Consider the following 22,796-nt stretch of genomic DNA (forward strand, 5'->3'; position numbering starts at 1 on the left):
TTGTTGTTTATGTTGTTATCTTTTTGTTCTCTTTTTTGTTTATCTTATTCCATAATTTTTTTAATATTTAGTTTCACCATTCACGTGATTCATTATGTATTTCATGCGAAAATGATTTCATATTGTGTATTGCCAATATCATATGTATATGAAAATAATATTTATTTACCGCCGTAGATGAATTTTTGATCGTTCTTACAAATAATGACGAACGAGCGAAATGGGAAGAGACACGAGTGGATTGAACACACATACGATTGCGAATATAAACCTCTCTCTCTCTCTACATATCTGGAGATTTTGTTTTATTTTTTATTTTTTTCATTTCCTTCAATCGTTCCGTCGCATTGTATAAATAAATGTTTCCACGTACAATTTAAATGGGTGCACGCATTTTTGTTCCGTGTATTGGGTTCATAAACGTTTTTTGTTTGTTTTTAGAATCCATCAGTTATCAATAATGAAATAAAAATCGTGGGGTCATGGGAACCCGAATTTTTTGGACTGGGATCGAGGGGTTTGCTCGTACATTACTCTCGTGGAAACGCATACGAAATAATGCGAATATCTTCAATTAGCTACGCGATACGAACCATTGATTTGGCTCGAATTTTGTTTCCGAGGGGTTTTTCGAAGTTAAAAAATTGGGAAGTAGACGATTCAGCGTAGTGAGTTCCACTCGTGTCGAGTATCCCGGTTTCACTCGAATTGGGTCCGATTAGGATGAAAATCGGTAAGTATTTTTGCGAACCGTGAGGAAATAACGGGCGGTTAACGAGAAAGGATGTTTATCGTATTCGTTGTGATTTTGTTTTCCTGGTTTTCATACTCGGGGCAGGTTTTCTCGCGACGGTTTTTTCCGATGTTCGAAGGCAGCTCGTAAATCGCGAGCGAAATGAATATAAAAATGGAATGAGAGTGTGAAAGATAGAAAGAAATGAAAGAAGTAAGAAAATAAAAAAAGAGTTTCTCTGTGGCATGCTCGATACTATTCCGTCACCTAACCCTTGTAGTTCCGCCCCGGATATCGCCGTTTTATTTCGAGAACGCGGTGACCGAGGGGATGAGGACACAGCTAATGTGCACGACGAGCCAGGGCGATCAACCGTTCAACATCACTTGGCTCAGAGACGAGACTCCCATACAGGCCAGACGGGACGTTACGACCGAGCAGTCTTATCCCGGAACGGGAACGAGCAACATTCAGATAAGCGACTATTCACCGTTTTCCAGCATCCTGACGATTAATAGCGTTACCGCTAAGCATAGCGGTAACTACACCTGTCAGATCACCAATGTCGCGGGTGTCGCCGAGCACACAGCTGACCTCTCCGTATCTGGTTTGTCTCCTTATTTCCTTATCCCACTCGCGTCTCCTTAAACTCGCGTTAGACCTTTAACATTTTGTACATACGGGCTAACCGGATTGGTCGACCGATCGAGGATCGAAGCACAAGTTATTCAGAACCGTTCAATTAAACATTACAATTTATTTTCCATTGAATTCGTTAACGATATTATGATTGCTGCTATCCAGACCATCGAATTACGTATGCGAAAACCTTAATATTTGATCTGCCTAACGAGTATACGTAGACCAACGAGCTGAAATATGAATGAGGAATCGAGAAAGATTCCAACATTTTCCCATTTACCCGAAAAGCACAGAGAATCTCGGGTCACATAGAAATGAGCGTGATCTCAAAAATGTAAAATAAATATTCTCTCGTTTTTCCAATATATTCATATACACAGAAGAAGATTAAGATGATGGATGCTCATTGAGTCTTTTACAGTTTCGTCGAAGCAGAGAAAAAATATATCGGTTTTGTTAAAATAGTCACGAAAAAAATAACGTAATTCGGGATAATATTCATTGCCAAAATTAGCGGCACTCGAGCGCCCACGCACCTTTTAACGGGCCTGTTAAATGAAGAAAAATACTTAATAAACGCAGTAAACATTAGACAGGTTTTCGACGAGAGAAAAATGAAGTTTGCCCGCGCTTAGAGCGGATAAAAAGGAAGAAAAATTGTGGTGCATCAGCGAGACACAAGGTGCGCCTATGTTTATAGCGATGCATACATTATTATTTTCACATCTCTGCACATGACGCATTGCCCTGACGTTATGTATGCACGTGTGGACGGGAAAAGCTCTCTCTCTCTCTCTTCTCTCTCTCTCTCTCTCTCTCTCTCTCTCTCTCTCTCTCTCTCTCTCTCTCTCTCTCTCTCTCTCTCTCTCTCTCTCTCTCTCTCTCTCTCTCTCAGGGCTTTCCTACCCTTAACATCCTCCTCCCACTCGCTCCCTCCTCCGGCTTTCTCGCCCCCTTTTTCCCCAGTACATTGCGGGGGTTGAACGTTAATACTGTTTTACGCGACAGTTTCGCTGCATATCGAGCTGGAGCGAGAACGTCCTGCTGATATATCGTAAATTCATATTATGCCTCGCTCTCTTACGGTGAGAACCGATCCACCTGTGCCTCTCGCTGCTATCCTCGCTCACGGTGCAGGTGTATCAAACATGAAGAGTTCCTACACATGGGAGGCTTTCTGTATACTTAATGACGAGTGCCATGAGCGCGAAGTTTAGTGGCGGAATTAGATAAACAAACGCTCGTTTTCACAGTCAATACTAATTGGGAATAATGTTTTCTTTCGTTTTCGCGATGCTATGAAGATAGAGAAATAAAAATGGAAAACTATTACTCATCCGTTTTCTTCCTTTTTGATCGAGGCGCGAAACCCCCCGAAAAATATGGCTCTGCTTTGACGATCAACGGTAATGAGCTATTCGGAGCTCGCTTTTATGTTTTGGGACGTAAATGATTTAAAAAAGCCTGCGCATTTCCTCGCTGCGTACTAATTAACGATTTTTTAATTGCTTTTCATTCCGAGGGGAAATATTTTTGATCGTATTTTCAGAACTCATCAGCCCCTGCACGGTACGTACCGGGAAGTTTAATTTTTAAACAAAATTACACTAAAAACGAACGGACGGTATTTAACGACGTCATTTTTATCAGGTTTCCTTTAGTAGAGAATATTTTTAATACCCTTCCAATTACCCCCACGTCACACCCATAATTTCAATTGATTTCAATTCGTTTGAGCGTTATCCTGCAAACTCGAATAATATGGAATTCGGTTTGAGCTAACATCCTCAAATTTCGTCGTCAATATATCGGGTGTCCGGGGTTGAGCATCGAGGTCTTTGTATTTCAAGTTTTTGTTTTCGATCCGGCGTAAAATCGCGACGAAAATGGAAACAAAATCGAGCATTTCCCGTTAAAACCATTCGAGCTATTTCTACATTTATTTTTCCATTTTCCATCATATTAATCGGAAATAAAATGTTGACCCATCGTAAATCTTATTCGATGACCCTCAGTCCGATGTACAAAAAAATACTTACGATCGATTGAGCTAAAACGTCATGTCCGAAATATATCGATGGCCCAGAATCGGAAGGGCACGTTTCAGAGCAGACAAACGCTACCTTTGAAGCTGTTGGAGCTTCAGACCACCGATGTACACGTCCAAATATATCCTTATACATATACATGCAAAGTTATATACCCGGATTCCGGTCAAACGTAATGAAATCGTACGGGATCTCTCCCTCCCCCTGGCCCCTCGATCCTCCTCTGTTTCTCCCATCATTCGTTCAAATTAGTTTGCGAAATTGATGTGTGTTTGGTTATTCCGGCGACTAAAAGCAGAGCCGTATGGATACCGGTGGATTTCGGGTTTGGGCTGTTTCAACCACCGGCTATATACAGGCAAACTTGTGGGATATATATCTGCGGTTGTTGAACGGTTTGCGGAGATGCTGTATTACCCCGCGATCTCTCTCTCTCTCTCTCTCTCTCTCTCTCTCTTTCTCTCTCTCTCTCTCGCCCTCGCCTGCTGGTTCGGGGGCTTGCAATGCTTCAGGCAATATTCGATTGTGCCCTATGTCGTTCGCTTGCCAAATTGAGTTCATCGTACACGTACGATGCTTCCAAATATGCGTGTATATGCTTATGTGTCATTGAAGTATGTATGTACATACATGGATTCGATGAAAATATGGAGTTTGGGTGACCGTGGTGTGTTTACTCGTCCGTGTGACTCTCCCCACGAGCGTGAGGCGATAGATGCTCTCTTTGCCTACCTTAAAGTTGATGAAGGAGGGTTCTAGGCCTCCGGAAGATCTCTCGAGTACGCGAGTCTTGGGAGGTGAGCACTAAAGGCGAAATTTCTCAATTGGTTACGATAAGTTGTTTAGAAAATTCGCGTCAACGATACACGAAGCTTTCATTCGGACATTTTGTGTTGACGGGAATCGACGATTCACGGACTGATTTTTTCGGAGAATTCAACAACCCGTAGCAGGTACGAAATTTAAAGGCTTCTGGATTTTGGCTGACAATGCTTTTGTGCTTCGATCCTTCTGACGTCTTTTAGGTGCGATGTAAATGAACCGGGCTCGAAATAAGGGATTTTATTAAAGGCACGTTGAAAACGTGGCGGTGTATTAAATCGTGCGCTATATAACAGTTGCGTGTTTCGAGTGTACAAACGCCCGGTGTGATGAAGATTCGCGAATTGGACTGTGCGCGGACGTGTGGTCACGATGGTGAAGCAATCGAAAAACACCGGATATCTGATACGCGTACTTTTACTCGTCTATATGTATACATTTATTTATACATATTTATGGGGCTTCCGGGACCGTTGATTAAACATAACGCTCACGTGCTCATCCGTCGGCATATTAATTTGGGTAACAAAAGTAAATTGTTATGTATTTTTTTATGAAATCTGAAAAGAAATATTCAGACTTATACTTTTCGCCGGATCGTTTTGTCATTTTTATTTTCATTTTATTTTAGTCATTAATTCTTTACGTTCTCACTTATCATCGTAGACAGAATCGCATTATCGCAGAATATATATATTTTTTAAAATATATTTTTCAATATTTTTTGACGTAGATAACGTTTAATGATTGAGTAAAATAGACCAATTTTTTGCAACGGTTGTTGGCTCAAATTAGTTTCGAAGCATGATTGTTTATCGAATGGATATACATGTATAAATATCATTGAATTTACGTGTGGACCGATCTTGTGGCGATAATTTTATTCAACTACTTTTCCATTGTAAGTTAACATTCTTCATTGCGTCATGGATTCTCAGATTAAATTCAAATTCGAGCTTATTTTCTAGTCAATCACCGAGACTCCCGTTCGCTAAATGAATTTCAATTGTTCTGAACATATTTTGATAATCGTTTTTCACGAAAGAAAGCACAAAGAGCTGTTTCAACCAGCTGCTCGGTTTTGTTTTCATTATTCCGCCGCAGCCGTCACGTACAGAGCCTGCCATCATGTTGCAATTTCTTTCATTTAATCTCTCACAAACTATCGAATGGATAATCGGAAAAAAGTGAAAAGAAAAAGATTTTATCACGATTTTCATATGTCAAACAGTTCAGCAACTCTCTTTTTATTCTGATTGAACAAAATCTGTACGATTTTGGTGGAAAAAAATAAACGAACCACGTCGACGGTCCATTCGAATTCGTAAGAAAAATATGTCTATACATTTATATCGTTTTTATTACCGACCACATGGAAAAACGTGTGTTACATCTCGTTTATCGTACGCTCTTATCGTAGAATCATTAATTATATTAAGTAATATGAGAGAGAAAATATGAATTTTCATATATAATACCGTAGAATCGCATGTTGTTGAAAAGAAATTTGTCATTTTGGATATAATCATTGGTGGATCGTCCTTGATATTTCGATCAGGTCAAACGATAATGTCGGTACATTTTCATTCTGAAGAATAATGTAGATCGATCGGATACGAGAGATTACTGTGTATAATTGGGATTCCAACATTTCCCACGAACAAAAAAACAGTGAAATTGCATTCGTTTAATTGGTATTGAAGTGTGTACAGAAAACTGCTTTCGGTCAGTTTTTCGTGCTTGAAAAACATGAAAAAGTAAATGGAAAGAAGTGCAACGACATTATCCTTCAGTCTTGAGAATGTCGCATAGAGTGACTCTCTATGAGAGATCGATGAACCTTCCTCCTCGTCCCTCCGATAGCTCGGGAATCTCACCACGCCACGGAATTTAACCAGATTGTATTTTTAGTACCTCCCCGTTGGACCGTGGAACCAATCGACCAGAACGCCATTGTAGGTCACGCCGTTTCCATTCCCTGTCGAGCCGAAGGATTCCCAATTCCAACGGTGACTTGGAAGCAATCAATCGGTACGTTACTGAAGAAATACATCGAAGGAAAAAAAAACTTTTTTACATGAGTTCTTATTTTTCTCGTTCAATATTCATCGATTTTGCATGGACATGCTGTACGACATTCTCCGACGGGATGAAAAAGAACACAGTAGATTATCAACGAATTAATTTTACGAATGAAAAATTTGAATTGAGTAGACGAGGAAGAAAAGTGTTGATTGTCATTCGGCTTATATAGACTATGAGAAAATGCCAATTAAGGTTCGAAAATTTTCGAAAATTTCAAAAATCGAAAGAATTACCTCTAACGATGGGTTTGAAACATGTTTCACGCGATTCTGAGTCGAATGAGACAAAGTTGTAATGACTGAAAAAAAAAAAAATTTTCGAAGGCAATAGACTATGAAAAAATGTTAAATTTCGAAAATTTTGAAAAATGTCGAAAATTTCAAAAATCGAAAAAATAACTTTCAACGGTGCGTTTGAAATATGTTTCACGCGATTCTGAGTCGAATGAGACAAAGTTGTAATGACCGAAAAAAAAAAATTTCCGAAGGCAATAGACTATGAAAAAATGTTAAATTTCGAAAATTTTGAAAATTTTCGAAAATTTCAAAAATCGAAAAAATAACCTCCAACGATGGGTTTGAAACATGTTTCACGCGATTCTGAGTCGAATGAGACAAAGTTGTAATGACCGAAAAAAAAAAATTTCCGAAGGCAATAGACTATGAAAAATGCCAAGTTCGAAAATTTTGAAAATTTTCGAAAATTTCAAAAATCGAAAAAATAACCTCCAACGATGGGTTTGAAACATGTTTCACGCGATTCTGAGTCGAATGATACAAAGTTGTAATGACTGAAAAAAAAAAAAAATTTTCGAAGGCAATAGACTATGAAAAAATGTTAAATTTCGAAAATTTTGAAAAATGTCGAAAATTTCAAAAATCGAAAAAATAACTTTCAACGGTGCGTTTGAAACATGTTTCACGCGATTCTGAGTCGAATGAGACAAAGTTGTAATGACCGAAAAAAAAAAATTTTCGAAGGCAATAGACTATGAAAAAATGTTAAATTTCGAAAATTTTGAAAAATGTCGAAAATTTCAAAAATCGAAAAAATAACTTTCAACGGTGCTTTTTAAACATGTTTCACGCGATTCTGAGTCGAATGACACAAAGTTGTAATGACCGAAAAAAAAAAATTTCCGAAGGCAATAGACTATGAAAAATGCTAAGGTTCGAAAATTTTTTTAATTTTCGAAAATTTCAAAAATCGAAAAAATAACCTCCAACGATGGGTTTGAAACATGTTTCACGCGATTCTGAGTCGAATGAGACAAAGTTGTAATGACCGAAAAAAAAAAATTTTCGAAGGCAATAGACTATGAAAAAATGTTAAATTTCGAAAATTTTGAAAAATGTCAAAAATTTAAAAAATCGAAAAAATACCCTCCAACGATGGGTTTGAAACATGTTTCACGCGATTCTGAGTCGAATGAGACAAAGTTGTAATGACCGAAAAAAAAAAAATTTCGAAGGCAATAGACTATGAACAATGCCAAGGTTCAAAAATTTTCAAAATTTACGAAAATTTCAATAATCGAAAGAATGACCTCCAACGATGGGTTTGAAACATGCTTCGCGCGATTCTGAGTCGAATGAGATAAGCCGTGTCGTTCGTCATGTCCGATGAAAATACAAAAATCCGACGTTGCCGAAGATCCAGAAAAAATGCAAGACGCCAAATCCGGTAAACGTATGCATAAAATCGGGAGCGCTCGTTAAGTTGCACAATTCTGTGCAAAACTTTGGACCATCCATCACGCGAAAATTTTCGCTGATCGTTGGCGTTCTCAGCAGTTTTCATTCACGAAAGGATGGTTATCCGAATAGAGATCTCACTATGTAGGCTGGAGAGGGGAAAGAGAGGAAGAGAACTCCGGTAGAATGGAGGGAAAAGGGAGGAAAAAAAGAGTGAAAGCGAAATTAGTTTCATCAACTCGTTTCGTCTCGATATTACTCCCCCGGGAGGCACGAGCCTCTTCTTTTTTTCCTTCTCCTCTTGCCTCCGTCACTTCGCACACACCCTCCCATTTCAATTTGTCATTAGCCAAGAGCATTCCAGAGCCACGTATTTTCTGCTTCCTCTCTTTCGTACTCCCTCCCACTATCAGAACTGTTAACAATGGATTTTTAATATCACAGTATCGAACGTATAACTTTGTATAAAACATCATCAATAACGTCTCAATTATGGTTAACTCGACATTCAATTTTTTTCCCGGATGTCTCTTCAGCGATCGTTTATTTCATTAGAAGTTCCAGGAAATGAAACGTTTCTACTAATTGAAATATGTTATAAGAAAAATCCTATACGTTTACACCGCGTAATTGGATGTTGCTAATGAAGACACTTGTACCGAATTGTAGCCAATCGAACGAGACTTTTTTCCAATTTTATTTTTCAATCATCCACTCCCCCGGATACGTCGAGCTCCAATAGCCGTTTTTTAAGGCTTATTTTCCTCGATAATGGCTCGAAAAGACCCAAGGGTGTATGTGCAGAATTTCCTCATGCTCGAATAACGTTGAATTTCTCACGTGTTAGGTGAAACTCCGGGGGACTACAGGGAACTCGGTTATGGGGGTACGGAAGGAGCTGGAGTCGCTGGCAACGGCTCCTTGGTGATTCCCCGTGTGTCACGTGAGCACACTGGCTTTTACCTGTGCCAGGCAAGCAACGGCATTGGTCCAGGTCTCAGCAAACTCATTCGGCTAACAGTTCACGGTAAAATATTCATCGGTTAAACTCCACTCACAACCTCAAATATGCATGGCAAAACGATCCTCCGAGCTTTACTTTATAACGGTACCTCTCGCATGGGCTATTCTCCGTTAAATCCATGAAATCCTATCTATCGGACATCTCAATTTCGATACTGATGCCGCTTCAATTTGCTCCGGTATGTACAAGGTTGTCCAGTATTCCAGGCTAATTTTACAGTCCATTTTATTCGTTTTATATTCGTTATTCGAAAGATTCTTTCGTGCTATCTCGTTTTGAATGTTTCTCTACATTATTCAAACCGAAACGTGAATTCGGTCGTCGTTATTTTCCGTTGTTACGTCCGGTCGTGAGGTAGAAATTCCTCAATTATTTTCCTCCCTTCAAAACCGTTGACACGAAAGAGTCAACATTTTGAATTAAATTTCATTTTGGACAAGTTCGAGGATGCTTTTGTACACGCGAAAGCAAAATATCTCGAGCAGTTGCTGTTTTCTAGTGCACCGAGAGAAGATGCTACTCGACATCTGAACTTTGTATTTTCTCTGCTTTTCCATGCAGTTGGGCCAAAAGTTGAAGTAAGGACACGTCAAGAGTCGGCAAGGAGAGGCGAATCTGTGACCTTGCGATGTGAGGTCGAAGGGGACGCTCCGTTGGACATCACTTGGAGAGCACGCGGTGGGAAAATCGAGCCAGCTTACGACGTTAGGTTCGTTGAATTTTTATCTCGCTACGAATAATTGAAATTGCAAATATTTCTTTTTCTTTTGCTTTGAGCAGGAAGGTCAATGATGATTTTTCAACTGCTGACAGCTGATGGAAGATTTGAAAAATAAAATCAATATGAACAGAAGTGAATATCGCGTTGGAATAATAAAACGATGAATTCTAAGGTGGAATTAGTTTTCCCCTTTCCCCGTTCAGAATCGTGTAATATGCTAATCGTGATAAAGTTTGGAGGTAAATCTTCAATGGAAAACTTATGCAATATGCCTTTCGTTCATCCGGACAAAAGTTCTTGCCCTCGTTTTATGAATCTGAACTCGGTGTCCCATAAAAGACTTTTCATATTATAATAACCGCGAGATATTGCTTTATACACACACTTTCTTCGCCCTTCTTTGTATATTGTTCCGGTATATTTCTTATTTACAAACTTCCGCGATCCCTTCGAAATATTTCCGGGCTTAATACTCTGTTAGGAAAGAATAGACACTTCGTTATATTACCTTCGCGCCAAGATTACCAGGTTTATTAAGACGAGCATTGCGGACCAAAGCTCTGGAAATTACCATCAATATAATGCCAAAAAAATTCACCGGTTTCTCACCGCTTTATGAAAACCGATGGAAACGTTTTTTTCATGCATGAATTTACTTCGAGAATGAAACATCGTAAAAACAGATGAAAAATGTTTGTTTGCTCTCTCACACACGTGTTTACACCGTATCAAAATTTCAGTGCAGTCGCAAACGTTATGTTTACAGTTTCCCATGAATCCGCAAATTAAAAAGTCACTTATGCACATTTATATTTGGTTGTAGGATAAAAACAATGTTGGAACGAATATCGATTGAAATCTCGCTTCCCCTGTTATCGCTCTTCCCCCGAAGGCTAGTAAATTTCATATTCTCTCTATACGGACACGAGTTTCCTGTTCGATGCAGGCCCGTTTATTTATTCAAACTACATAATTAAGGTATTTCCTCATCGTAAAACTTGAACGAATATTTATTTTGGCCTTGCTAATTCAGTTGATTTTTTATTTTGTTCACTCATTTGAATAAATAACGAGAACGAATATTTTTTTCGTATCCACCCAGTAACTTTGAATTTTTCAAAAAAATATTGAATAATAAATGTTCGAAGTTAAAAAAAAATCTACTACGATGCGTTCAGATCCATCGGGGATCCTGGATGACGTATTAGAAAAATTTATTCCTGTCGATATATCTGAAGAAAAAATATAATTGACCGTACGACGACGAAGCGGAATGAATAATTGTGCGTTCCGCGAGATAAACGGGAGGAATTTTTTCGTGCCCTTTTTCATTTTGAAGCGAGATCCTGTCTCGCAGCTGGATAGCGTATCAAAGCTACGCAGGGAAAGGAGAGGGGGCAGCAGGGATGCAATGTCGCGTCGAGATTACCTCATTCAGTGGTGGTACGCCCAGGAGCCAATTTCACGCGCCAATTTGAGGTTTTATCATCGCCTTTTCTGAGAATATATCTATACGTAGTTGCTAGCGGATGCCAAGATCGTTTCGTCTGAGGATATAAAAAAGGAATAAAAATGGAAAAAAAAGTATGTGGAAATTCTCAATCCTAGCAAAGGGGGGCTGGTAAAGAATGTCATCATACGTTAGGCCACGAAAAACCAGTAAAAAGGATCCATCTTGCTACAACTTTACTGATCGTCGTTTTATTAATTGTTTTTTTTTTTGTTTTTTTTTCAATATTTTTTAAACTCTTTCTTTACTGCTCGTAACACAGGAGCTGGAATCGAATTTTCCTCTGAAATTCATCGAAAGTCTTTGTTTTTTCATTGATTTACAGTTTTTCTAATTCCTCCCTGTCGAATGACAGTTCGTACTTGGTATAAAATGTGAATTCTTCGATTTTTAGATATTCGCTCGAAAATACGCCAACCCCAAAAGGCCTGTTGTCGGAGTTACGAATCGGCAAAGCCGGCCACGAGGATCGGGGAGAATATACTTGTGTTGCCCACAATCCGTACGGTCATGACCGAGCCTCGATCAACTTACTCGTCCAGGAACCACCGAATTTTCCACGCAATTTACACATCGCCGATCAGAAAAGTCGATCGATGAAATTGGCTTGGTCCTCACCGAACGGAGTAGCCGATCCTTTCAACGCTGATATACCGATCACAAAATACATCGTACAATACAAAGAGGCACGAGGTTCGTATTATTAGTTCATTCATCGAACAATAGATTTCATTGTTTAAAGAGAAATCATATTCGATCGCGTATACCTTCCTATCGATCGATTCATTGGACTTTTGTTGAAAGAGCACGTGCTACCGAAACTTTACATTCAACGAATGTTACGAAATTTAATTAAAAGCCTCTTGTTTTGTTTGGAAATGCACTCGAGTATATTGTTTGAATTTTCCAATTAATAGTGTTACATTCTCGAAGGCAGTAAATATGAATAAAGTTAATTATCGATTTTGGGATCGATAGAATTTTCGATTCGAACACAGCAGGAGGGTTGAATGGGGGAGGAAAATTCATCAAAAATAAATATAAGATCGTATCAGTTATTTCAAATTCGTTTAAATCGTTAGCGTGCATCTTTCGTATGCATTTTGATTCATTTTCGTAAAAATCCGCAAAATATCGTCGTAGTATTGACGCAAAATATTCAATCCGTCGTTGCGTAAAAACGAAAAAAGTTGGCTGAAAATTTTTCCTTACTTGGGTGTGTTCAGAGTTAGTCCCCTCCCGCCTCGAAACGTTGCAGAGTCTTGGAAGAAATTTCAGTGTTTGCTGTACGAAAGTTTCGTACTTGCCTCTCTCGCTGAGATTATAAAAAGTCAAAGTGCGATAACTTTCCAGTCTGATTAACTCGTGCTTCTCGCGACGTGGGCGAAGAAACGACGAAATTCGTGTTCCTTCGAGAAAGTCATACAGCGTACGCACCTTTGAAATTTTCACGTCTTCTTCAATATCGTGAAAAAGAAAAAATGAAAAACTCGATCGCAGTCTCGCGGTAAGAAAAATTGGTTGATTTATTCATCCCGGGCTTGCTGAGCAAATATAATCGTCGCTCATACAAAACTCGATGTAGCAGAGTGAAATTTTCTCTCGTGTCAGATCGTCTTGTTAGCCGCAGTCAAAGTTCGCGATCTCTCGTCAGGCAACCTCTCGAGAGGGTATCAACCTTCAACAGTTTCCTCTTCGTCGACGCGTTTACGTACACTATCCTCCCTAGCAGCCACTCACACGGACTTGTAAATGCAGCTAAATTTCTCGAGCGTTCTAGTCGTGTTCTAAATACAATTCAAAATATTCAAATACATGGGCCCTTCGCTCTCGCATCGCTTGAAAACCTTCGAAAAAGGCTTCCCAAATGGAACAAACTCAATTTTTCAAAATTATCGAAATAACTGGAGAAATAAGTAACCTCGCATCAGATTATCTTGGTCGACAATGCTCGATTCTTCTGGAAATGTCGAGGCAAATACTCCACGAACAGTAAAACACTTTTCCAAGCCTCGATAAAGTGGAAATTCGATATCAAAATTCTCAAAAATTCGTCGTTGATCGGCAATCAAGTTCCAAAAGTTATTTTCATGAATTCTAAAGGTGTTTTGGAGTGTGCAAAAAATAATGAGGGTAATTGGAGACAAAAGGGAGTCGAGAATGGGGGCTGAGTCGAGGCGAGCTGTCCCATGCACACGTATCATAAGGAAAATACATTCGCGTTTAGAGCGTACCATAACTTACTCTCGTTCGTGAGACAAAGGACACATCTCGTATGTTCGAGATAAGACGGAAGAGTGACGTGTATACGTGACGTGAAGTATATGCAGTTGGTGAGCATTCGGGGTGCACAGATCGTCCTCGTTGTTCTTCTTGTCGTCGGCGTCGTCGCCGTCGTTTTCGTGACGTCGGGGGGTCGGAGTTGAAGTTTTTTTGTGTCTCTCTAACATGCTCTCCAAGCATAACGAGAAGAAAATTCTGAAAAAACGTTTGAACCGGAGAAAAATTCGCCTCGCGTTCTTGTACGCTGTCAACAACGAGGAAATAAATTAACCATACGGAGTTTCGAAGACGAAGGTTGAGTCTCAAGATTTTTGTCGAAATACGAGATCCCCTTAAAAATAAGCGGTTTAAAATAACTAACGAATCCACATGAACAACGACGAGAGTAACGCTAATAAAAATAATAATTTATAACAATAATCGTCAAATTAACCGAGTCTATAAGAGCGTATGTCTTGTGTGTACCGAAAGATGAGTGGCATGACCACAACATGCAGCAGCAGGTGACCGGAGACAACACGTACGCTCTGGTAACGCAGCTAAAGCCCGCAACGACCTACGACTTTCGGGTATTTGCGGAAAATCATCTAGGAACTTCAGCTCCGAGCGACATACTTCGTGTCAGTATCAATCATCTTTGAAAAAACAAACAAACAAACAAACAATCATGAAAAGCCTCATGTTGCATAAAAGCTCATCTCATGTAGGTGGCAATCGAGTTATTTGGTCGATGTATTATTGGCTTTTTGTTTGCAATTGCGAATATTGTAGGCTCAAACGGATGGTGAAGTGCCCGGTGGGGCGCCGAGACACGTCAGCGTCGAGCCACTCGGGCCGCAGCAATTAAAGGTCACGTGGCAGCCTCCGGATCAATCGACTTGGAACGGTGAACTTCTCGGCTACACGATACTTTCGACGATCGTAGGGTAAGTTTTACCGTGATTTATTCCCGCGAAAATCATAACGAAGGATTTTAATAATGGTCAAGCTTTGGATCCGATCATTGCAACGAATGAGAATCGACTTGCTTCGGTCTCCGAGCTCGATCGATCAACAATATACGCGTCGATAAGAATCGGTGTTGAGTGACGTTTGACTTAACGAAGGATAATATCTGAGATGTTTATTAGGGGTGAGCAGCCGTTGACAAATACCACGAGGGTTGGCATAACCGGGAATGGTGATGGCTCTTACGAGTACAGGCTCGCCGGACTCCGGAAATATACACAATACAGTATAGTCGTAAAAGCGTTCAATAGCAAAGGCGATGGTCCAGGCTCTGACCCTATCATAACACAAACTTTGGAGTCTGGTACGTACTGGTGTAGTTATGTAGCAGGAGTAGTTGGTATATACGTCAAGTCGAGGCCAGGGAACGCTCCAAATGTATTTACTTGGTAAACGATGATCCACCCTTGCTATTTTCCAAGCTTGTAACTTGCTGCAACCACTGGAGGATAAGCTCTCTCTCTCTCTCTCTCTCTCTCTCTCTCTCTCTCTCTTTCGCTTTCTCTCGCTGTCTTTCGTTCACCGAGGAGAATATATGTAACCGGCTAGAGCTTTCCCGGAGTTCTGGAGTTTGAAGCAAGCTCCTCAAACCTGTCGACTTTAGCCTCAATAATTTAACCTCTGGTGCTTAATCAATATCCTCGAACGATACTGAGCTCACACGCTTACAAAAATCGGAGGAATATTCGAGGGAGCGAGTCAAGCGTACGTTTAACCCGATATTTTCGAATCTCTGGACTATCCCTCATAACTTTAAATCCTGTTTACAGTTTACATAATGCTCCGCTACCAGCTTCATAAATCCATGAATTTTCCCAGTTCACCGATGTTAAAAGTTAATCGAGATACGGTTTATTCACGCTCGAGATACCTCGAAAGTTCGTATGAAAAATTTCGCCATGTCCCACTCGTATGTCTCACTGAAAAAAGTTACCCCAGCAAAACACACCAGTCGAGATAACTTTTCGTTCATGACAACAAACTGTCCCTCGGATGCCTCCTCCCCTGTTTACTCTATGCACGAGCACCGCTGAATCTTTTTTTTTTTAGGAAAAAACGCATCTCCTACATCCAGACAACCGAACACATCCTCGCCACTAACTCACTTCTTTTTTGAGCTTGACCACTCCAAACTCAGCTCGGACGGATTCTTTCCCCTCGTCACGTTGTTTTCAATCTGATTCTCAAACTTTTTGCTGAGAGTTTTCAAACTCGTCAGCTTTTCGAGTGCCAATGCTGAATTGGTAAACATTCTTTTCGGCAAATTAAACGATTTCGAATTTTATTAACTCGAAGAATTTTGTTTGGCTTGTAAAATTGCTTTGCTCCACGTACTTCGAGATTCTCGTTGGCGAGCGTTTCACGCTCTTCGTTGAGCTTTTTTCAATAAACATTTTGCGATGTGTCCGACACAGTTCCGAGCGCACCACCGCAAAACGTCGTGTGCACCGCTCTCACCGGCCAGAATATTCAGGTTACCTGGAAACCACCACCGAATGACAGAGTTCACGGTGTCATTCAGGGCTACAAACTCCTCTACGAGCCGACGAATGACATGACCGCCGAAATTCACGGATCCAGAGAAACGAAAATTGCTTATGGACTCAGCACTGTCCTTCATGGATTGGACCCGTACACCAATTACACTGTACAAGTTTTGGCGTATACCAGAGCTGGCGAGGGTGTCAGTAGCAACCCAGTTTCTTGCACGACCGAAGAGAATGGTGAGTGCGATTATTTCGATCTTGTTTATCGAGAGCTAACGATTCATTCGAGCTTTAACGAAATCGTGATTTTCAGTTTTTGCAGCTCCAAATGAAATATCAAAACTCTTTCGTATAAAAAATGTTTTAGTAACAGTGATGCGGAATGACGTTAACGTCAAATAAAAAATTGAAATTAATTTTTCAATTGAAATTTCATACTGATGGAAAAATTGTTCCCTTTATGGTTTAAGCTCAAAGGGGTTGAGGCGAATAGCACGCGCGCACACTCGTTTCACCGGGCTCGAAGTATCCATCGCGATAAATAAAGTACACCATAGTTTGCGCCCGTTTTCCCATAGAACTCCGAAGCACCAGCAATTTAATCCTGTTGCGGTTTTACTCCGGGTCAAAACATTCCGGACATTTGCATGAACGTATTCCGCTCGTTTTCCCTCGTGGCAATGTGTATTTACACGTGAGTAGGACACCCGGAGTTTATGTACGAGGAACGTCTATCGAGAAATGCGTTTATCATTGCGGACTCTTGAAGCTCTCGAGCACGAAATAGCTCGACGAGAGAATATGTCGCCCTTTCCCTTCCTAAGAGAAAGACCACGAACGTCGAGAGTATTACCGCGTAACTGTCACTTTGCCACCTCTCGCGGCAATCCCTTAATGCGAGATTGCACTAAAAACTATACTCATAAAAAACTTACACCTCACCATAAACGAGAGCTTCGCGACCTCGTCAAATTCTCAAATGAAATTCATCCTCCGCTCATTATTATATTCATATTTACGAGTTGAAAATCCCTTTGTTGCTCTCGACCTTCCTTCTGCACAACCGTATTTACCTTTTTACCATTCTTCGCTATCGACGTTGGACTTTTTCATCTTCCGAACTGCGAACCAACGGTTTTAGCTCCGGATTTAAAAGATCGCTACAGATAATGAGAATGTTTGATAGAAAGGACGATGAAATTTCGCTGGCACAAATTGTAAAAAGATTATTGTTTTAAATTTGGTATTTTCAAATATTTTACTACCTAAAAATTTTTTAATTACAATATTTAATTTATTAATATTTTCTTTAGCATTGAAACTTTTTTAAAATACTTTATTTAAAAGAAATCAATATTTTTGATTAGCTGTTTAAATTTAAAAAAAATTTTATTTTATAGAAAATAAAAATTTCAATTATTTGTTATACTTTATTTAAGCTTTTGATATTTAGTTATGACGAATGAATGCTTTCTTTAGAATTTAAAAACTTTTTAAAATACTTGATTTTTGAGAAATCAAAATACTCAAGTTTTTTTTCAAATCATTCGTTTATCTCGAACGAAATTCATCGAATCGGATTTCGCATCAATTGAATCTTAAATCGAAACGAGATTTTCTGTCGTCGCGTTTCATCCGGGATGCTACAATTGCACGGAAGTTCGGGATTGTAAATAGTGCTGGTTTTCCTCTCTCCGAACAGTTCCTGACGCACCTGAAAAAGTTAAAGCGGTTTCGAGCGCGGAAAATGCGGTCGTTATATCGTGGTTGCCGCCACGACGACCGAACGGAATGCTCACGAAATATACAGTTTACATTCGAGCGCTGGATCAGGGCCAGGAAGTTAAGATCATCAAAGGTTCTGTCGGAGCTCAAGAACTTCATTATGACGCTGTCGGTCTTAAATTGCGCGAGTCTTACGAGGCTTGGGTTACGGCGTCGACCAAAGTTGGCGAGGGACCTCGCACTTCTGTCATCAAACTTCAACCAAGCGCATCGAGTGAGTATAAACGGACCGAATTTCTTCCAATCGAAAATATTCACAATTTTCTATGAAAATACCAAAACGACAAAGTTAACGTAAATTTGAGGGGACTCCGAAGCAGAAAAAGAGAATTTCTTTACCGAGTGTTTGTCTCTTCCACGACTTTTCAAATTACGACAAATTATGAATCAAGTTTCAACCTTTTTGTTGACATTCGATTAAAAAGATCTCTTGACGAGTAGAATCTCGATTTGAACTAAAATTTATTCGTCGACTTGGTATTTTTTTGTCGATGAAAATACGTAATGCTGAACAAATACTAGAAATTTTATTACAGGAGTTGTAATTCTTTGTTTTTTCTCGCCTCACAATTCGTTCGAGTTTCGTTGATCGATTAGGAAGAATTGGATTATTTGAGTGACTTCCTCGTGACTCGTGTACGTAAAGCGAGACGGTAAAATGTTCTTTCCGTCGTGTACTTTACGTGATAAAATCAGTGGCGTAAAATCGATAATGCAGTCGTACAATCCTGTCCATTTATTCGGTGATTCGCCATTCGCGAGAGAGTAATACTCTCGGAGCTAGCGAAAGAATTTATAAAACTTTAGCCATATTCTTTTGGACTTTGTAAAATCCTTATTTTTATTATCCCCGCGTACATCACGCTTGTCATTGACACGAAATCCCTTTTATTTCGTAAGAGAAAAATGGATTTTACGTTCGTTTTATGTCTTCGCTGAGTTTCCCTTACTATTTCAAACTTCACGGGAACGCTGCGGCCGAATAGAATCGGCTGCATTAGTAGCAATTTTTTACAATTACTTCTGTCCCGTTCTTCATCCCCCCTCCCTCGCAGCCGTTTTTTTTCTTCCGAGCATCAATCGGCTCCTTTGTTCGTGGCGAAGTTTCACCCCTGGGAGAAAAGGGTGGGCTCGCGCCAGAAGCCCAGCAAAATGCTGGCTGCAACGAGAGAAAGAAATAATGAACAATCTTGTTGGAGTTTATTCATCGAACGATTCGCACGCTCTATGTCTATACAACTTTTAAACAAAACTTTATACCTTTTGTTCTCCTGTTTCTGCCCACTTTTCCTGAGCAATCCTTCCTGTTTCAGCATCCACTGTCGGACTCAACATCTTCCTCGAAGTAGATTTAATTTTCTTCTGATCCTTCGATACACATAAACACTTGATTGCCACGAGCGAATAATTGGATATCGAATTGGAGGTAAAGCAATTTCCCCCTCCGAGTGCAATGCGCCTGGATATTTTTCCCCGTCAAAATACGGGGCATTCGCTGTCGAGGATCATTTCTCTGGAGCTTTTGGGTCCGATCCAAAGTCATTGAACGCACGACCGTGAAAGATGCTCAACTCGGTACGAACCCTTTGAAAAATCATTAAGAATCGTACCCGGGATCCTGCAGGACTTTCACAGCGATAACGATGCCTCCGAATTATTATTAACATAAAAAACCTCGTGGACAAACGATGTATTGTTATTTTTATAATAATTATTTTCTGAGGTTCTCTTGCATTGAGATCCAGTGAAAAGTCTATAATACAACGTATCTCGTTTCTCGTTAAAGAGAGACGTTGACGGCAAAGACCCACTTTCTTATTCCCCCGTTGAGGCATACTCTTGCTCGCTCTCAGTCAGCCATACCCCCGGACAGGGAAAAGGTAAATACAAAGCGTTAACGAGCAGTCGCACCAGATATAATGCTCCTTTTTTCATTCCGAGTTTCAATTCAAAAGAGCCCTTACGCTTCGTTTCCGAGTGTATCTTCACCGTTTGGGGACTGTTTCTTCCTCTTACTTTTCTATCTTTTTCTCCGTCTCTTTAATCATGCGAGAGGAACCCTCGAAGCGCCCCGTTGACGCAAGCATAAAAGAATCTCGAGTAGTTTATTCTTTCGCGAAAGATTCCGTAGCGAATTATTTTTTTCCCACTCACCTGACGATCCCACGGTAACGTGAAAACCTTCAGGACCCACGTCTCGATGTTTCATCATCAAGTTGACTAATAGAAACGCATCGATCAGTTGGAAAAATTCAATTACCAATTACCAGCGAAACCGTAAAATTATTAATTAGTTATATAAAGCAATGATTTCAATTAGTTTCAGCGGCTATTGTGTCCTTTGGCGTACCGGTTATAACGCCATGGAGAGTCGACGTTAATCTCGCTTGCCTCTCGGTTGGTGTGCCATTGCCGAGCGTCGAATGGCGTCACGGAGATGCGAAATTGCAGAAACATCAGAGGTGAGCGCCCGAATGATCGTGTTCGTTGTTTTCACATTATGTATTTCTGCACACAGGCAAAACTGTTGTAACTCCAACACCAAACGTTGCAAAAAAATCTTTTTGTTTCCGCATTAATTTTCATTCGATCAAGAGATAACGATCATTCCAGTTACTCTATATCAGTAAATGAAAGAAAATTTAAAAACGAAAAGTTGGTTCGAGCTAACGTGAAAACTACGCTGTTCTCGAAGCCTTTCGTTGAAACGTTCGAATAATCATTGAATTAAATTTGAGATTATTTGATGGAAAATGATCGCCAACGGAGCGCGACCGACGAAATAATAATTTTGTAATTTTCAAGATACGATATCGGGCCTGACAACACGTTGACGTTGCGAAATGTGCAAAGATCACAAGAGGGCAATTACTCCTGCCACGTTAAGAACAGTCTTGGTTCCGACGAGATAGTCTACACGCTCCAAGTGCAAGGTAATGTCCGTTGCGGAATATTCAAGCTTTGATCGATCCCGTCTGAGGACGACGTTTCCCCCGAAGACCACGATTCTCGATACGCGTGTACACATTTAATACGGTTCCGAGTAATCTGATTGGCTCGACTGGAAGCGACGTGTTCTATATAGAAAAATATAAATATGGATACGTATCGACTTTTGGGATACGCAAAGGCCTAACTCGTGAAATTCGATATGCAAAATGATGAGGTTTACATCCCTGTGTGGGGGCTTGGTACTCGATCTATATCTGCATAAACCGGAGACAGAGATGGAGCTGGACACAAAGGCTCTTAATCGATAAACCTCGGGGCTCCTCGCCACGCCGTTTTGTCTGCTCATCGTGTGTGATAAACTGTCGAGAAATTAAATGCTAATCGTTTTAAATGGGGAGTAACAGCGTTTGCGATATCGAGCAACGAACCGATGGACCGATCTCATCGATTCGATTCGCTCGTTGTTTTTTTTTTCTCCAACTAAATTGTTTTTTTGCCATCAAAAGCTTCTTTCGTCGAGACGAATCCTATATAGCGTCTGAGCACGTATATATGTGTATAGATTTTTGTAGAAAAGAATAGGGAAAATGTACAAATGCTTCAAGTTGATCGGTAGAAAAGTCTCTTGAGCCACGGGAAATCCTCCCCGAATACCACCTCTCGACTAACTTAGATTACGAAAGTTTCCTCGAGCCAGTCACGCGTACGCCACGACAATAATGAACAGATACACTATAGATATATAGAAATCCTCCAAAGCTATATCCTCACTTATATATATTGTGACGAATTTGGATGTGATACTAGAACTGGCACAAAGCAACCATCTCCGTTCCGCTTGCTTCGACTGTTTTGTTACCAATAGCGCTCAAAGCAACGGAGAATTAATTAATGATTTCCTTACCGACGCTCAAGGAATTGCCTCAATGGATCCAGGAGCGTTTTGTTTCATTGATTTTTGTTGGGGGGGAGCTCGAAATATTCACCAAAAGTTAGGGAGTCCATTTTATTGAATATCGAATCTAAAAAGCCCGAGAACGTAAATCAAAATGGTCTGAAATGACTGTTAATTTAATCCTCGATTAAAGGATCATTTGCTGTTGCAACCCGATTAAAAGTGGCTGAAAAAAAGACTGAAAACTCTCGTCCTCAGACTCCTCGGCACAAGTGCGACCTCTTCGAATAAAATTCAACTTTTGGAACATCCTGTGTCCGGATATATAAGCATAGAAGAGATAGATGAGTTGATGGGAGATTTCTAATTGGGAAACTTTGTGTGCAAAGTTCCGCCGACTCCACCGAATCTCCTGGCCACTGGTACAACGATGGACGCCGTACAGCTACAATGGAAACAGGGGGATAATGGTGGGGCGCCCATCAAAGGTTTCGTGCTTGCTTATCGACGCGAATTCGCCGAGTGGGAAGAGGTGATGCTCGATCGTCGTGCAAGCACTCATCTCCTTGGTGGCTTGCAATGCGGCACGAAGTATCAATTCACATTGGCGGCGTTCAATCGTATTGGCAGTGGTAGCGCCAGTCAGACAGTTACGGCAAAGACAAACGGCTCTAAGCCACTTGCCCCCGCAAAACAGCATCTCATCAGGATTAATGCGACTTCGGTTCTCCTGGAAATGGCCACTTGGCAGGACGGTGGTTGCCCAATTTTGTACCTCGTCGTTGAGTACAGAAGGCTGCCCGGGGACTGGCTATTGGGTAAGTCCATTTAATAATTCAAGCGGTTATTCCTCTCGAGATATTTGGCAACGAGAATTTTCGGATTAATTTTTATCGTCTATTTGGTCGATCGTAGAACGAGGATCTGGTGAGAATAAAATATCGTTTGCGAATCACCCGCGGGCCTAAAGTTCCGTATAATTCACATTATGGCTTTTATCGAATTTTCAAAATTCTTATAAAGTTTATCGGGCAGTAGATTTTCTCGGCCAAACGAGTCTGCTGTCTTCCGTCGGGTTTGTTTTCGTCGATGAAATATTTTTCGACC

General features: G+C 40.3%; 1 protein-coding gene across 7 annotated transcripts in view; it reads left to right on the forward strand.

Moving 5' to 3' along the window:
* The window catches only part of LOC122413233 (Down syndrome cell adhesion molecule-like protein Dscam2), an 86,691-nt gene that overhangs the window by 60,516 nt on the left and 3,379 nt on the right, over positions 1–22,796 (forward strand). For 6 of the 7 annotated variants that reach the window (XM_043423434.1, XM_043423435.1, XM_043423437.1 and 3 more), the window contains 12 exons: positions 6,157–6,276; positions 8,872–9,051; positions 9,610–9,757; positions 11,674–11,972; positions 14,034–14,182; positions 14,334–14,488; positions 14,693–14,874; positions 15,986–16,294; positions 17,760–18,056; positions 20,163–20,304; positions 20,648–20,775; positions 22,079–22,507. In XM_043423434.1, coding sequence (XP_043279369.1) covers positions 6,157–6,276; positions 8,872–9,051; positions 9,610–9,757; positions 11,674–11,972; positions 14,034–14,182; positions 14,334–14,488; positions 14,693–14,874; positions 15,986–16,294; positions 17,760–18,056; positions 20,163–20,304; positions 20,648–20,775; positions 22,079–22,507 — 2,538 coding nt within the window. Of the gene's footprint in view, positions 1–1,013; positions 1,341–6,156; positions 6,277–8,871; positions 9,052–9,609; positions 9,758–11,673; positions 11,973–14,033; positions 14,183–14,333; positions 14,489–14,692; positions 14,875–15,985; positions 16,295–17,759; positions 18,057–20,162; positions 20,305–20,647; positions 20,776–22,078; positions 22,508–22,796 lie in introns of all 7 variants that reach the window. The other variant, XM_043423432.1, reaches the window with a different exon arrangement.

This window comes from Venturia canescens, chromosome 7 (assembly GCF_019457755.1).
Source record: "Venturia canescens isolate UGA chromosome 7, ASM1945775v1, whole genome shotgun sequence".
NCBI lineage: Eukaryota > Metazoa > Arthropoda > Insecta > Hymenoptera > Ichneumonidae > Venturia > Venturia canescens.